At 31.8% G+C, this 15502-nt stretch overlaps 1 protein-coding gene across 3 annotated transcripts in view; it reads right to left on the reverse strand.

Annotated features, from left to right (window-relative positions):
* LOC115762632 (gamma-aminobutyric acid receptor subunit beta) overlaps nucleotides 1-15502 on the reverse strand; it is a 33971-nt gene that overhangs the window by 4768 nt on the left and 13701 nt on the right. For all 3 annotated transcript variants that reach the window (XM_030704936.1, XM_030704935.1, XM_030704934.1), the window contains exons 4-7: nucleotides 9926-10152; nucleotides 8666-8748; nucleotides 5270-5407; nucleotides 2067-2351 (exon numbers count right to left, since the gene is read on the reverse strand). In XM_030704936.1, coding sequence (XP_030560796.1) covers nucleotides 2067-2351; nucleotides 5270-5407; nucleotides 8666-8748; nucleotides 9926-10152 — 733 coding nt within the window. The remainder of the gene's footprint in view (nucleotides 1-2066; nucleotides 2352-5269; nucleotides 5408-8665; nucleotides 8749-9925; nucleotides 10153-15502) is intronic.

Consider the following 15502-nt stretch of genomic DNA (forward strand, 5'->3'; position numbering starts at 1 on the left):
CAATAATAGTTAAGTACGAGTAAAGCTAAAAGGCTAAAATAATTTTTGGCATATATAAACTTGGGCTATTCAGAGTTGACTGCAAGGCTGCATAAAGTAGACTCTAATATGATGCTGCTAAGGTACGAACTTTTATGAGTATTCGAATATAGTTAAAGTTGACTTCAATAGAACTCTCAAGTTAAGATCTTCTTTGTGTATAAAGCAGACTTCAATAGAGTTCCTAAGTTAAGGTCTTCTATGAGTATTTGAGCATGGTTAAAGTAAACTTCAAAAGATGCTTCTGATGATCCTAAGATCTTCTGCGAGTACTCGAATAGGTTTAAAGTAGACTTTAAAAGATGCTCCTAGGGAGAGATCTTCTGTGAATATTCGAGTCGGATTAAAGTAAACATCAAAAGATGCTCCTAGCAGAGGTCTTCTGTGAGTACTCGAGTAAGGTTAAATGAAGGTAAAGTACAATCCTTTGTTAGTACACAACTTTATTTAAGTATTTTCTATTTAAATTTCTTTTAATTTGAAATTTAGAAATGGCGGAAATTTGGGCAAATCGAGTCTGGCGCCAATTTTGGCTCTTCTACTCTTCCTAATACTCATTGCGAAATGTCAAAAAGTACAGAAAACAGTGTTGGAAAATATAACGAAAGTCTATTATTCACTGAGATAATCTAAACATAACAGACGGAATAGCTTCTGGCTAACAAATCGAATCTGGCGCCATTTTTGGCTCTTCTACTTTGATTAACAGCGTTTACTGCTTAGCAAGTGTTGAAAAGTAAAGAAAACTGTGTTGGAAAACACACTGTGATCATCTAGCCTCTGGCTGACAGAAGTAGAGTATGTAGTTGTCTACTTTAAGCTGCTTTGCAGGCGGTTTTCACTGAATATACCAAATGCTTTTTTTGTTTACTTGCAGAAGCATGCTTCGATTGTTTTAAGGGTATTCTAAAAGCTCTGCATGTGTATTAACTAGTGCACTATGTGTGTGTGTGTGTGTATGGTGTGTGTTGGTGTTTGTTTGTGTGTGTGGGTGTGCAAAACTTTTCGCTTGGAAATTTTGTGCCCCTACTGTTTTCGGGGGGTGGGGCAGAGCGCGTATCTATGAATTTGCATACATTTTCTTTAGATGATAGTTGCATTGTTTCTTTGTATAGAAGAAATTAACAATAACATACAAATACGAAAAAAGAGATTTTTTTATCTTTTTTTTTCTTTTGTTTTTTTTTTTTTTCTCATTGTTGTTGACCTGAGTTGAGAGTTTGTTGTAGGTAAAAAGTAGTGTGAGTTGTTGCTTAAGATGTTAGGATTTTAAGAGAGAAAGTTAAAAAGTTAGAGCATTGGACTGGACTGTAGTAGAATTGTTTCAAATATACTTATATCCAGAGCAATACGAAAATTTGGATAATTTACATATAAGGCCGATCGGCTCGATAAATAGATTTGAAACATATATAGATATATATATTGTTTTTTTTTTTTTTTTTACTACCAGCATTAAATGAATTTTGTGGAAATTAAATTGAGTTGAGGGAAAAGTTGTTGAGCAATAAAAAATCTACTCAAAAAGTTGTAACAAAAGCTCAAGTAAATCACATTTAAAATTTACTTCAACTTTTCTGTTGTTATTTTTGTTTTGGTTTTTGCTGTAAAAAAAAGACTGTTGAAAGAAAGTGTATTTGTATCTGTGGTAGTTTTGTTTTTTTTTTTTGCTGCAAAACGCTAAGCGAAGTAGAGTGGCAAGGTGTTAAGTATTTTGGCATATTGGCTGGTTCGAGTGCCTTTCGCCAAAGGTAAGAAATTAAAAACGAAAACTAATGAAATACGAGATGTGTATCAAAAAAGGAAAAATTTCGAGAAATAAAGCAACACACAAAATTTCACAGGGTATGTGTGTGTTCGTATAGATGATGCTTTTGTGTGGTGCTGTGTGAATTGATGGTATTTAATTGTATTTTGGCTACTTGATTGGTTTTGTAATTTAAATTCTGTTTTTTTTTTTTTTTTTTTTTTTAGAGGTGGAGTGTATTGGTAAATGTGTTATTTTGGTTTCGCTAGATTTTGTTTACCCAGTAGACTGGCAAAGACCATAACGAAGCATGTTCCCAGATAGACGTCAATCGATTTGACGTACGAAATCTTTGGCAGCGCTGCGTTTGTTGACGACATCAAAGTGGTCATTGTCAACACGGTTGTCACACCGAGCGCCACACGCGCCGGCGTTGCATTGCGATTGAGCCAAAATGATACCCATGATATAATAACGATCAGTCCAGAGGGTATGTAGATTTGTATAAGATAATAGCCCATCGAACGCACGAATTGTATTTCGCAGGCTAAGCGCGAATAGTTGCCTGTTCACACACACATATGTATATATATATACAGTCAGTAATTATTATTATGATGATTATTATTTAATAATTGTGAATAGAAATTTGTGAATTGTTTTCGTTTTTGAGTTCGAGTTCGAGTTAGTCAAAGATCGAGCATATGAAAAGAGATTTTTGGGGAGAGAGAGAGAAAAAGAGAGCAGAGAGTAATATATTATTAGTAAATATTTCGCTAAAAATTCGAATATTTTTTTTTTTTGATTTTCTTTCTTTTTTCTTTTTTAAATCATAATTTGTTTATGTATTTTAGTAACAATTATCAATATAAATTTTCAACATTGAACAGAAAATTAATAAAAATAAATTATATATAAATTAAATTAACTAATTGGAAAACATTACGAATAAATTAAGCATTTTTGTAAATAATGAGCGCATTTAACTGAGAGCAACGAGTATTTCGATATCCGCAACTCGAGGGTTGCAAGCACATCGCTGTTACGATAAATCTATCGGTAAATCTATCGCTTCGACAGTTAATTTAAGAGTATGTTAGGTTTGCATATGATATTTTAAGAAATATGTGTATGTAAATACCAACAAAAGCAAAATCGAGTAAACAAACAATATATGTATATGATAATGGGATCTGCAATATTATAATAACATTATGTAGTTAAAGTTGTGTGTTTAGTGCTAATTAGATGAAATACTTAACGCTGCAGTCGCCTACTTGCTAAACTGCAAACTGTTTGAGTAAACGAGTATGTTAGGATATTTATTTAAAACGAGTAACCAAAATGAAATGAAAGAGCGAAAACCTCTTAAAAGTGGCCGGGCGAGAGACAAAAAAGGAAAACGTCGGGAAAATTATTAGAAAGAAAAAGTTAACATGAGCAGAGAGCGAGACAGAGAGAGAGAGAGAGAGAGAGAGAGAGCTAGCCTAAGGCCCAGTTAGGCACAAATGATTTTTGGCCTGCAAGAATTTGTATGTTATAAATATATATATATATATATATATATATATATATATATATATATTGTTTTTTGTATTTTTTTGAAAGGAAACTTTAAAGATGAGAGCATGCTTGGGAGGGCGTATCTTGTATATTTTTCATATTTGTTTTAGATATTTAATTATATATATTTGTTTTTTTTTTTTTTTAGATTTTGTTGCTTGCTTCTGCTAATTATCAAAAAAATGGATTTTAGTTTTTATTTAAGTTTTAAAAATCTAGATTGTAGTTTTTTTCGATTTTAATGTTTTTGCAGTATTTTCTGTGTTTTTTTTTTTTGGTATATTTTTACAATATTAATGTGATTGTTGCTGTTGTTGGGTTATGCTAATGAATTTTCGATAGCGTTTTCAATTTTGGCAATTACTTTGTTTTTTTAAGTATTATTTTTTAGTAAAAACTAAATGTGACTAGATAATAATGTATATAGTCAAGTGTGTGTGTGTGTGTGTGTGTGTGTGTGTGTGTGTGTGTGTTGGAAAATATAATATATAATTTGTACGAGTCTGAATGACAGGCATAAATCGAAAGGATGATTATCTAAGTACAAAAGCCATATAAAGTTAAGCATCGCTATACTTTTTTTTTTTATTTATTTGTATTGGTGTTCAATAGATATATAGAAGATATATGTACGTATTTATTTTGCATATTAATATATTTTACTTAATGCTTTCCATGACACAAATGTCGCTAAGTCAATTTCAGTTTGATTTCGTTTTTACTTTTTTTTTGCCTTCAAATTTTTGCTGTTAAAATTTGTTCGATTTTTGACGGAGCATGAGAAAATTGTTCAATTGCTTTTTGGTTGATTCGTTTGGCATTGCCAATAATTTAATTTTGTTTATGAACTAATGACGAAATAATTGAAACTGAAAACTGAATCAACTCGAAACGAAACTGAGAATATAAGTGAATTAAGTGAAATACTAAATGAATATTAAAGTAAATAAATTCAGCTAGCTTAACATGCATTAGTCTTGCGCTTAAATATTGATATATGTTTTTTATCTGTAGCTCTAAGTTGCGCTCAGGCTGTTGTTTATGTTCAAATTCCTTTTTGGGCAAAAAATGCATTTGCTTCGCTATAAACTTGCAGACGTTCCGAACTGAACTCGACTTGCTGTGAAGATGAGTCTGTAAAATATGGTCGAAATGTTTGTCTAAGCTCAAGATGAATTATATCGGATTCAGTCGCATCGGACAACTACAATATATAGTCATAACAGGCAAAGTCGAACAGATATAGTTTTGTTTTTCTTCTAGTATATGATTATCTGCAAGAGTATAGAATCTTCGGCGGACCGAAGCTAGTTTTGGTTCTGACTCCGATTGATTTGAGCGTTAGTTAAATGTAAGTTGAGAGTAAGCAAAATATTATGCATACATGCATTTGTCTAATTTTGTTGCCATTTTCATTTGGAACCTCAGATCAGATTGCACTCGAACTCGATTTAGCCCGATATATATATTTATATATTTATGTGTATATATATATATATATATATCTGTTTATATATGTATAGCTGACTGACGTTCTAGTTAGATGAAGAAGTACGAGTGCTTTATCAAAATAATTTGGGTTGTAAAGAATGCAAATGTTAAGTTTAAGCAACTAATCGAACTAAAGATGGAAACGCAAAACCTTTATATATATATATAAAATTTACATATATATATATATATATGTAAGTATTAGTACAAGTCGTCATCAGCACTATTTTGTATATACATATATATGAAACATATGTATATGTATAGGTAGTAAAGGTAAATAAGTATATGTATATATATATATATATATATATATATATATATATATATATATAGATATATACATATATATATATATGTATATGTATGTATGTATATATAAAGTTAAAAGTAAAGTTTGTAAAAAAATCGGTAACCGTCTACAGGTACCTGTGGTAAGACTGATCTCCATTGCCCTTTGACGATGACCCAAGACCTTAAACTGGGGCAGCGATACCTCGCTCGAGACACCAACCGAGTTAGGGCCTTCGTTCCATTTATAGCGTATGTCACGCATCGTGTAGCCGACTATATATATACATATATATATGTATGTTGTGTATATGCAGTTGGAGATGATCCATGTTTTTCAATTTTCAGATATTTTTTCATATATTTTTTATTTGATTTTTTTATATATATTTATTTAATTAATTTTTTATTGATATATTTTTTTTATAGATTTTATTGTATATTTTCATGAATATTTTTTTATAATTTTGTTTTTGTTATAATAATTGATATTTTATATTTTTTTTGTACAGTTGTTGTTCGGCGTTGTTCGGTGTGGTTGTCGTTGCGAAAAATATGCACAAAACAAAAAATACATTTCGTGAGACTATTAATGATTGGCAAAAAAAGAATTTCATAGTAAGTCTTATTAATTTTTTTCTTTTATGCTTTTCTTTTTCAATTTTGTATTGTTTTTTTTTTCTCTGTTTTTTTTGCTGTTTATCATTTGTTTTATTACGTTAATTAATAGTCTCATTCAGAACTTGTTGCTTAAAGTGTTGTCAAATATATTTTTTGATTCACATTTGAAATTAAGTTAGAAATATATTTTTGCTCATATATTACAATTCCGCATTACATGTATTATACAAAGGGGTTATATATATAGTTGCTATGGATTCATAATATAGAGAGCGCATTCAAGAATTTTTGAATAGTTTGCAACTAGACTTAAAGCTACTGTTTGTTCTTATTGGCAGTAGTTATTTGATTAGTATTCGTTTTTCTTTTTTTTTTTCACTTAAGCACTTAGAAATGGCAGAAATTGGTGCTCTTGTGTTTTCTGTATAATATATATATATAGATCTATGTATATTTATTTTCGGTTTAAGAAATTTTTATTATAAAATATTTGCTGTTGTTGTTGTTGTTGTTGTTTGTTAGCCTACCCAAGCAAATGCGCTAAAATGGACGGCAAAACTGGAACTGGACTCGTAAGTACACACAATAATTAAAAGGAAAAGAGTTGGAAAACAAAAAAAAAAAAGAAGTAGAGTTTACGGCATACTCGCAACGCCTAGCAAAGCACTGTCTAACACTGGTCTAACACTGTCTAACACTGGACTACGAATCGTTTATAAATTATTGTTAAATTGTTTAGATGATCAATCAAAAGTGATGTAGGCACAACAGAGGTTAGTAGAGGAGGACACTCGAAACACAATAATATATGTATTTAGTATTTAGTTAGTAGAACAAGTTACAGTTAGCACTCGATGTAGGTGAAACACAAAACTAAAGAAAATGTGCATGTTGTTTGGTATGTTTAATATATGTATATAGAACATATATATTGTATATATATAAATTTATGCGCTAAAAACCCTTTTTTAAGGAAATCAAACACACAAAAATTGATTACGAAATGTTAAAAGAAATGAGAAAAATCAAAAGAAAAACTGTTTGTCACAACAAATAAAATATGTTAATGTGATTCATTAACAATGTTTGGTTGTAGTAGTTTTTTTTTTACGTTTTTTTTTTTTTTTTTTTGGATTCTGGTATGAATTTGTAATGTATGGAGGGTACCTGTGGTTAGGTTTATTTCGGTCGCCCTCTGCCTGTGTCCCAAAACACGGAACTGCGGTAGTTCGACCTCACTGCTCATGCCAACACTACTCAGTCCATCTCTCCAGAAATATCGGATATCTCGCATCGTGTAACCGACTGGTTGTGGTTGTTGTTGTTGTTGTTGTTGTAGTTGTTGCAAAGAGGGGGGGCGGTAGTTAATTAATTATTGTAATTGTTGTTTGTTGTTGTTGTAGTTATTGTTGTTGTAGTTGTTATTGTGAAGGTGGTTTTTGTTTAAGATATACGATTAGTTTTCGGTTAGTAACACTTATTTTTGCACTCACATATATTGCATGAGTTTTTGGGTGTTTTTACAAGTATCTTAAGCTTAAGACTACAGTGAGTTAAGATCCGGGTTTTGCCGCGTTTTTTGGCGTGTATCTTGACAAAGAATCATAACATATTTGTATGTATATACATTTGGTTAGCTTATTGTGTGGCCACTGAGTAAAAGCGTGCTGCGTATGTACTTTTTTCGTTTTTCTTTTTTTTAATAATATACATTGAATTGTTTAAAATATATATGGTATATAATATAACGTTAGTTAATATTAAGCACATTTAGTTTCAGTTAAGTCGATCGATCAAAATCAGGAGCCTTCTGCGGTTGCTGTAAGTGAGAAGGCGACCGAAAACCAACCAATCTAATGAATTATATATTTTTTTTGGCTTTTATGTTCAATTTTGTTTTGGTTTTGTTTTTATCTGGGAGTTTGTTTGGGGCACATGGATGAAACATGAGAGTAAAAGAGTTATACGTATGCTGCAGGATAAATCGTTGGCAAAATATACTCATATATTTGTTAGCTGATTTGGCGGCTGTGCAAAATGGCCGAAAGAAAAAACATAAAAAAACTGGGGAATATGTACGCAGTAAACCCTTGCTAAAACTACAGCTAGGTACGAATAAAAGCAATACTAAACAAGTTTTTTTTTTTGTTTTAATTCATATTATTTCAGTGTGCCCGATTTTAAGGAAAAAGTTAACTATTGTAAACCAAATATTTGAGAGCTAGAAAACAGAGCATTGTGCCTCAAGATCTCACTTGATTGAGGTAAAAAAAAACGTATATATATATTATGATATAGTACATAATCCGCTGCGGAGATATTGACTACCCGACTAATATCAATAGAAATTATTGTGTTTATTTCGTAAATACGTTTGTGTGTGTGTGTGTTTGTCTTCTCTGTGTGCGTTGACTTACAATTTGCTTGCATTTTGCAACACTTTCTTTTTCAATTTTCTGCCCACACTGAACAAACAGCGCGCGGCCTTAAGCTTAGTGGCCAAAATTTGGTGCAGATGCAATTAGTTACGGGCCAGATATATATATATATATATATATATATATATATATATATATATATGGTATATATATTTGCGTAAGTTTTCAGATATTACTAGACTAGGCAGAGCTACACATGCTAAATTGGTCATGACGAGTGGGCAGTTTGAGCGTTAGCCAACACTAAGCACATCGGCACTTTACTTTGGCCACTCGGTTTCTGGTTAAGTGCTTCATATTCTGAATGAGTTCATTTCTTATCGATACATATATCGATACAAATACAATTACAAGTTTCATTTCGAGATTTAATTCAAGTTTCTTTTGTCTTCTTTTTTTTTTTTTTGCCTTATTAACTTTAATTTATAGCATTTTAATGAAATCGAATAGATAGGTAATTGGGCATAGTACTTACAGCTTTCGATCTCAATGTGACACAGTTGACGGTCCATTGGGAAATACTGCAGATTCATGGGACACGATGCGGTGATAGTCAATCTGAAAGGTCATTTTTTTTGTGTGTTTCGTTTTTTTTTTTTTTTGTTTTGTGTTTTGTTGAGAAGAAGAATTCGATTAGTATGTTAGTGGAAAAGGTTTGGCATGAACACAGCTAATGGTTACAACAATTAAATAAGCAGAGGGTAGGAGCAAATAATTTACGACATTAAGGCTGGGGTTAGGGTAATTTTCTTATATAATATATATTATATATATATATATATTTTTTTTTTTTTTTTGTAGGTTTTTCTAGTATTTGAAACAGAGCGAGTTCAATTGGTTATGAGTTAACATTCGTTATTATAATAATTGTTATTAGAAATGTTAGTAAATAACAACATTTGTATTTTGTAAGTGAGAGTTACGAGTGGCATTTGGTTGTAGATAGTGAGGCGAGTGGCGCTGGGTTAAACATGGTTAGGTTAATTGGCCTACGTTCTACGCATACGTGATAATGCATATTAGTTAATTTCTAGTTTAGTTTCGTTTTGATTTGGTTTAGTTTAGGTAGTCGGCAGCTGGTTAGCGATTTTGGACAGATTCTTGTTTAAAGGTAGTAGAAAATTGTATGCCCAGTAGCTAGAGTAGCTACTGCGACCAGTGCAACCTTTTGACGGTGTAAAAGACACATGGAGACACCTCTTGAGGTTGTTAATGCTACTTCTTGATCTCGTTGTGGTGCCTGGCCGGATGGGTGAGGGGGTTCGGTTTCGGTTTTGCAAACTTCATGGAAACTTGTTGAGATGAAATGTGCAAAAGATTCTTTTGATTTAAACGCTCGGAATATGTTGTATATATATCGCCAACTTTCTATCGCTTTCACTTTTTTGCCAATTGAACTCACTTGATTGAAAACTGTTTTTCATTTTGTTGAACTTTTCGTTTCGTTTCGATTGTTTTTTTTTTGGTTTTTTGTTTTGGTTAGTAAATTACAACATCCATTTATACACACACATCAAAAACAGTACAAAGTTGCAAAAAGGGTTAAGAAATAATTGGAACAAAAACAAAAAAAAAATGCTTTAGTTAGTAAATAGTTTTTGAACTATTCGCAGTACATTTTAAGTTTTTTGTTTTTTGTTTTGTTTTGTTTTTTACACATAGACATATAGATTGTTAAAAATAATTTGAAAATTGCATTTGATTTGATTTGCTGGAAGATAGTTGATAGTTTTACCTAATACTTCTTGTTATCGATCCAGAATGATGCACGCGAATGAATTCATTACTGGTTGTTGCAATGTGAAAATATGATTGTTTTTCATTTACAAAAAAGGTGTCAGGTACCCAAATATTCTTAATGAATTCTGATCCAACCGATAGTGTTTCTACACCAGGTCGTTTTCTATACGCTAAACGAGGATCGGTCCAAAATTGACGAAAGTAAAAATCCAATGTAAAGTCCTATACACGAAAATATCGATACGAAAGCATCGAATCGAATCGAATTTATCGACGACAATTTCGATTATCAAATTGGGGAGCAAAAAGAGATGTTTGTTTCTTATTAGTAAACTTAGTATTGCACTGAAAGCTTAGAGTATTATGAAAACAATAAAACACGAATCGAACTCAAACAAAATAGTTTCTTCTCATATATCGAAATGAAAGTTTAAGAAAGTGTTCAAGAATTGTTTGGAAATCAGGGAAAATTTTGCACAGATTGAAGTATAAATATCGTATATATTTTTGCTAATTAGGAAAATAATAAAATGCGCTTTACAATCCACACAAATCAAATTGTTTTTCATTTTTTGTGATAGAAACGAAAATTGAAAAATTTCTTTAACAATATCGTGCAACAATTTGTAAACAATATAAAAAGTTGGTGGACTCCGAGGGAATTTTCTTTTCGTTCTTTTTTTTTTGGGGGGGTTGAAAATACATATAAATTTCAGGGCATGCAAAAACATCAAATTTACAGTAAGTTTTTGGGCAGCATTAATGTTTTTATATCGAGAAAATCAGAGAACAACTGAGAAAACAAACTTAAAATAAGTTTAATATAATTAAAAATAATCTTAAATCAAGTTCAAAGTATTTGTAACAATAAATAAGCTTATATACAGTAAGCAGTTCAGAAACCTCTCACAAATATTTGATTTGCTGTGATGTGAAGTAGTTTAGAGATATTCTGTTTAACTCGAAAAAAAGATAGTTAAATACTTAATTTAAGTTGTAAAATTCTTGCTCTAAGGCAAATGACTGTTTATAATTCATTTGTACAGCAAGATCTTAACTTTTGCTAGCTTGGCTTGGCTTGGCTTTTGGCTCTTTGTTGTCCTGCTGCAGTGCCTTAAAGCTAAAGCGTACTAAAAACCAAAAGGAAGCGGTTCGGGGCGAGGCGGAGCGGTACTGGGTAGAGGGGAAGACTAGGGTTCAGTTATATTGTAGAGCAGTTCAGATCAGCTGATCAGGCTGAGCTTGGTATACGAGTCATGTGTGTGTGTGTGTCTATGGGTGTGTGTGTATGTGTGTGTGTTGCTATTGGCTTGGATTCTTGTTTTTGGTTACACACAATTTGTATCTCGTGTTCAGGATTCGAATTTTAAACTAAGACAAAAAGAATTGAAACGAAATTCGTAAAAATGCAAGTGATATGCGTTAGAGAGCGTACTTTTGGGTACATTTTCTTGTTTTTTCTAGATATGTCTAAGATGCTTGTTCGAGAAATTGCCCGCCGCACTCGTGACACTGTTTATGCAATTCTCAGTTGGTTAAATTGATTATCTGTTAGTTTCAGGCTTAAGTTCAACTCTAGCAGATTTGGTTTCCACTCGGTACAGGCACGCCAAAAACAAAACTTTAACCAAAAAACTCAAGTACAGCGAAACTCAAAATATTTTAAAGCTCTTAAGGCAGTTTTTTTGTTAGTTATATAATTTGAAAAAGGTTCGAGTCTAGTCGAAATCATAAATTACATATATTTATGGTACGAGTTACATAAATATACAATTATACTCGCACGCAGGGGATTTAAAAGTATGTTTTCTCTGTTTTTTTATCGTGGGGCTAGGTTGAGTTTTTTCTTATACCATTTATACAATTTACATAGCCGCGAGCATACGTTTATCGGAAACTGCAATTGTATCTGCATCTGTTTGTGTATGTGCATTTGTATTTCCTAATGTATCTATATATTGAGTTGCATCTGTATTTGTATGAACATCAGCAACTTTGCCTGCAAAAGTATCTATATCTGTATTCGTACAAGCATTTGGAACTGCGTCAGTAAACGAACTGTTTCTTTAAAAGTATTTTTGTGTGCAAAAGAAATTGTATCTGTATCTGTTATGGGACTCTGTAAAAGTATTTGTCTCTGTGTCTGCACAAGTTTCTGCATCTGCATTAGTAACTGTGTAATTTATCTATATCTGTCAATCTGTATCTGCATCTCCATTAGTAATAGTATCTGTTACATAGGACCATGAAGCATCGGGAAGTACTTGTAACAGTGCAAATATCGGTAAAAGTATCTGTAATATTATCTGTAATAGTAAAAGTATCTGAGTAGACACATGTCTGAATCCATACTGTGTGTCTATCTATAGATGGAAGTATCTGTGTCTGTATCTGTATCTGTATCTGTATCTGTATCTGTATCTGTATCTGTATCTGTATCTGTATCTGTATCTGTATCTGTATCTGTATCTGTATCTGTATCTGTATCTGTATCTGTATCTGTATCTGTATCTGTATCTGTATCTGTATCTGTATCTGTATCTGTATCTGTATCTGTATCTGTATCTGTATCTGTATCTGTATCTGTATCTGTATCTGTATCTGTATCTGTATCTGTATCTGTATCTGTATCTGTATCTGTATCTGTATCTGTATCTGTATCTGTATCTGTATCTGTATCTTATCTGTATCTGTATCTGTATCTGTATCTGTATCTGTATCTGTATCTGTATCTGTATCTGTATCTGTATCTGTATCTGTATCTGTATCTGTATCTGTATCTGTATCTGTATCTGTATCTGTATCTGTATCTGTATCTGCATCTGTATCTGTATCTGTATCTGTATCTGTATCTGTATCTGTATCTGTATCTGTATCTGTATCTGTATCTGTATCTGTATCTGTATCTGTATCTGTATCTGTATCTGTATCTGCATCTGCATCTGTATCTTATATGCTTTGGAAAGACCATTTTTTGCTTGGTTGTTTATTTCTCTCCTTCAGTTTCGTTTTTCGAAAAGATATCTTGTTTTTTTTTATGTATTTTTGAACATATTTTTTTGTACAGTTGTTGTGTGCTAAAAAAATAATATGTAAACTTAAAAAAAAATAATGCGAAGAATGTTATGTAAGAGTAAGTTTATGCGCATGTTGTTGTAATTGTGTATGCATGAGAGAAACTACAAAATTGTTGTTGCTGTTGCTGTCGATGTTGTTTTTGGCATGGGGCATTTGGGTGTTGTTCCGCGTGCCGTGTTTCGTGTTGCTTCGCTGCCCCATCTCGTGTACATGCTACTGCTATGTTAACCACGTTTATTTCGCATAAATTGATTGCTATTGACTTTTGATGCCAAAGCCAAACGGTGCACGTATCAATCCACCCAGCATTGTGCTTTACATAATGGTGCAGTTAAAGTGTAGCGTATAGAACACAATTGATTCGATGGGTGCTTAAGTACAGTGTATCTGATTTCGCGGACACATGTGCCTGAAAATTCAAACAACGTTTGGCATTGCTTGCTTCCAATCAAATGCTGTTCTCTAGCGACCTCATTCTCAGTGAAGTGTGCATGAGAATGTGTTTATATTTAGCTAAAATCGAGCCAATTCTTTTTTTTTTTTTTTGTTATTCAATGATTGCAAAAGTCGTGGGTTCGAATGGGGTAAAACTATAAAAAGAGTCTAATTCTGGTAATTCAGTTCTTCCATGAAGCTAGGTTTAAGTATTTAGAATAAAAGCAATTTAAAAAACTATTTGAATGAAACTGTGTTTGTATCCAATTGTATGTGTTAGTTAAGCCTTTGCTTTGATGAACAAAAATGCATAAGAATTTAATAATATTGTTGAATTTATTCAAAATTTGAAAAAGCAAAAAACATGAATTCAATCAAATTTTGTATTAAAATTTTGTTGCTCTCAGAGACCTGTCTGAATAAAATGAATAAAATTAAACACAGAAGTACACTTGTACACTTATATACTTTGGCTATATCGAGTATATATATAGATATGTATATCACATATGACATTGAGCTTTAATATATTGTACGAGTATGCTATATGGCGTACATTATTCATATTCATATTCATATTCATTCATATTGTTAACAAAAACGCATGCGCGCAGCCGTTGTCGACAGGACTGCTGTGATTTTCTTTTGCCCTTGGCCAGAATAAAGTACAATTAACTAGTTATTGATCAATGCAAGTTTCTAGTTGAAGCATTTAACTTATAAGCTCGAAAAAGTTTAACGTTCCGATTGAATTATGAAACAAATGAGTAGTTTGGATGCAGGAAATATATCAGATTGAGAGAATTGAATTGTATAATAAACTAAATATTATAAGAACTATAAATGGCTATCTTCAGCAAGCCGAAGATTGAATACCCTTGTAGAAATATGACTGACTGCTTGCAGATATGTGAGGAGCTTGACAGAGCTCGCAATTGCTGAGTTTGGAGAAGATATGAGTGAGAAATAGGAACATTTTCCATAAAAAAAACATATTTTTCAGTCGACACTCTTTTGTTTAGATACAACCTTGCTTTGCAAGAAGTATAAGAAGCATGCTATAGTGCTATATTAGACAGAAAGTGTAAAGTATACTTAGTATAGCTTTAGCTTAAGACTAGTTCGTGTAGAAACAGACAGACGGCTAAACAGACTAGGCTAATAATGCTGATCTTGAAAATATATACTTTATGGCATCGGAGATGTTTTCTTAATAACAAGGGTATACAACATGTTTCTACGAATTTAAAGCGTTGAGTTTTTAAGCAGGAGCAGCGCATAGTATAGAAAATGGAAAGTTGAACCGATTCAAAAGACCTACTCGATTATAAGAGATGTGTTTAAATTTTAGACTTGTAAAAAAGAGTTAATTATGCCAAATTTTATGCAATATGTGTGTGTGTTTTCAACCGATTGTACTTTATTTTGGCTCAATGACAAACTGACGGCATTGCAAAAACAATTATGAACACAACATTTAATTGTTACAATTTTTTTTAGAATATATGTTTATATATATTTAATAATGTTTAGATATTGTATAATGGGTATATATGCATTGGAAATTTTGCGATTTGCCTCGAATGTTTGAAAACCAAAAGATTATGATTTACAAATAAATAAAAATAAATGTGAACATAGCGAAATTAATAACGAACAAATGTGTACACAAAATGTGTGTTAAGCAAGAGTAAAGGCAGAGAAGAGAGACTAAGAGAGAGAGAGAGAGAGAATGAGAGAGAGAGAGAGACAGAGAGAGTTGGGTAGATAGCTGGGGTACAGAGTTGTTAGAGAGTTAAATTAAGAAGTTGACATATGATATATATATATATTTTTTTTGATTTAACTTTTGATTGATTTTATGAAACAGAAAAGTTGATTTTCACTTTTTGTTTAAATTTTTTAAAATTTATTTTTGGAAATGTTTTTTTTTTTTTATTTGGTATATTTGGTTGGTATGTACCATGAGAACTTCCGAAACCGAACTGATACTGAGGACATACATTGTGACGCCGACCTCCACAGGGGGACCTGCAACATATACACACACACAGACAGG

This window comes from Drosophila novamexicana, unplaced genomic scaffold, assembly GCF_003285875.2.
Source record: "Drosophila novamexicana strain 15010-1031.04,08,12 unplaced genomic scaffold, DnovRS2.1 tig00000644-arrow-pilon, whole genome shotgun sequence".
Lineage (NCBI taxonomy): Eukaryota > Metazoa > Arthropoda > Insecta > Diptera > Drosophilidae > Drosophila > Drosophila novamexicana.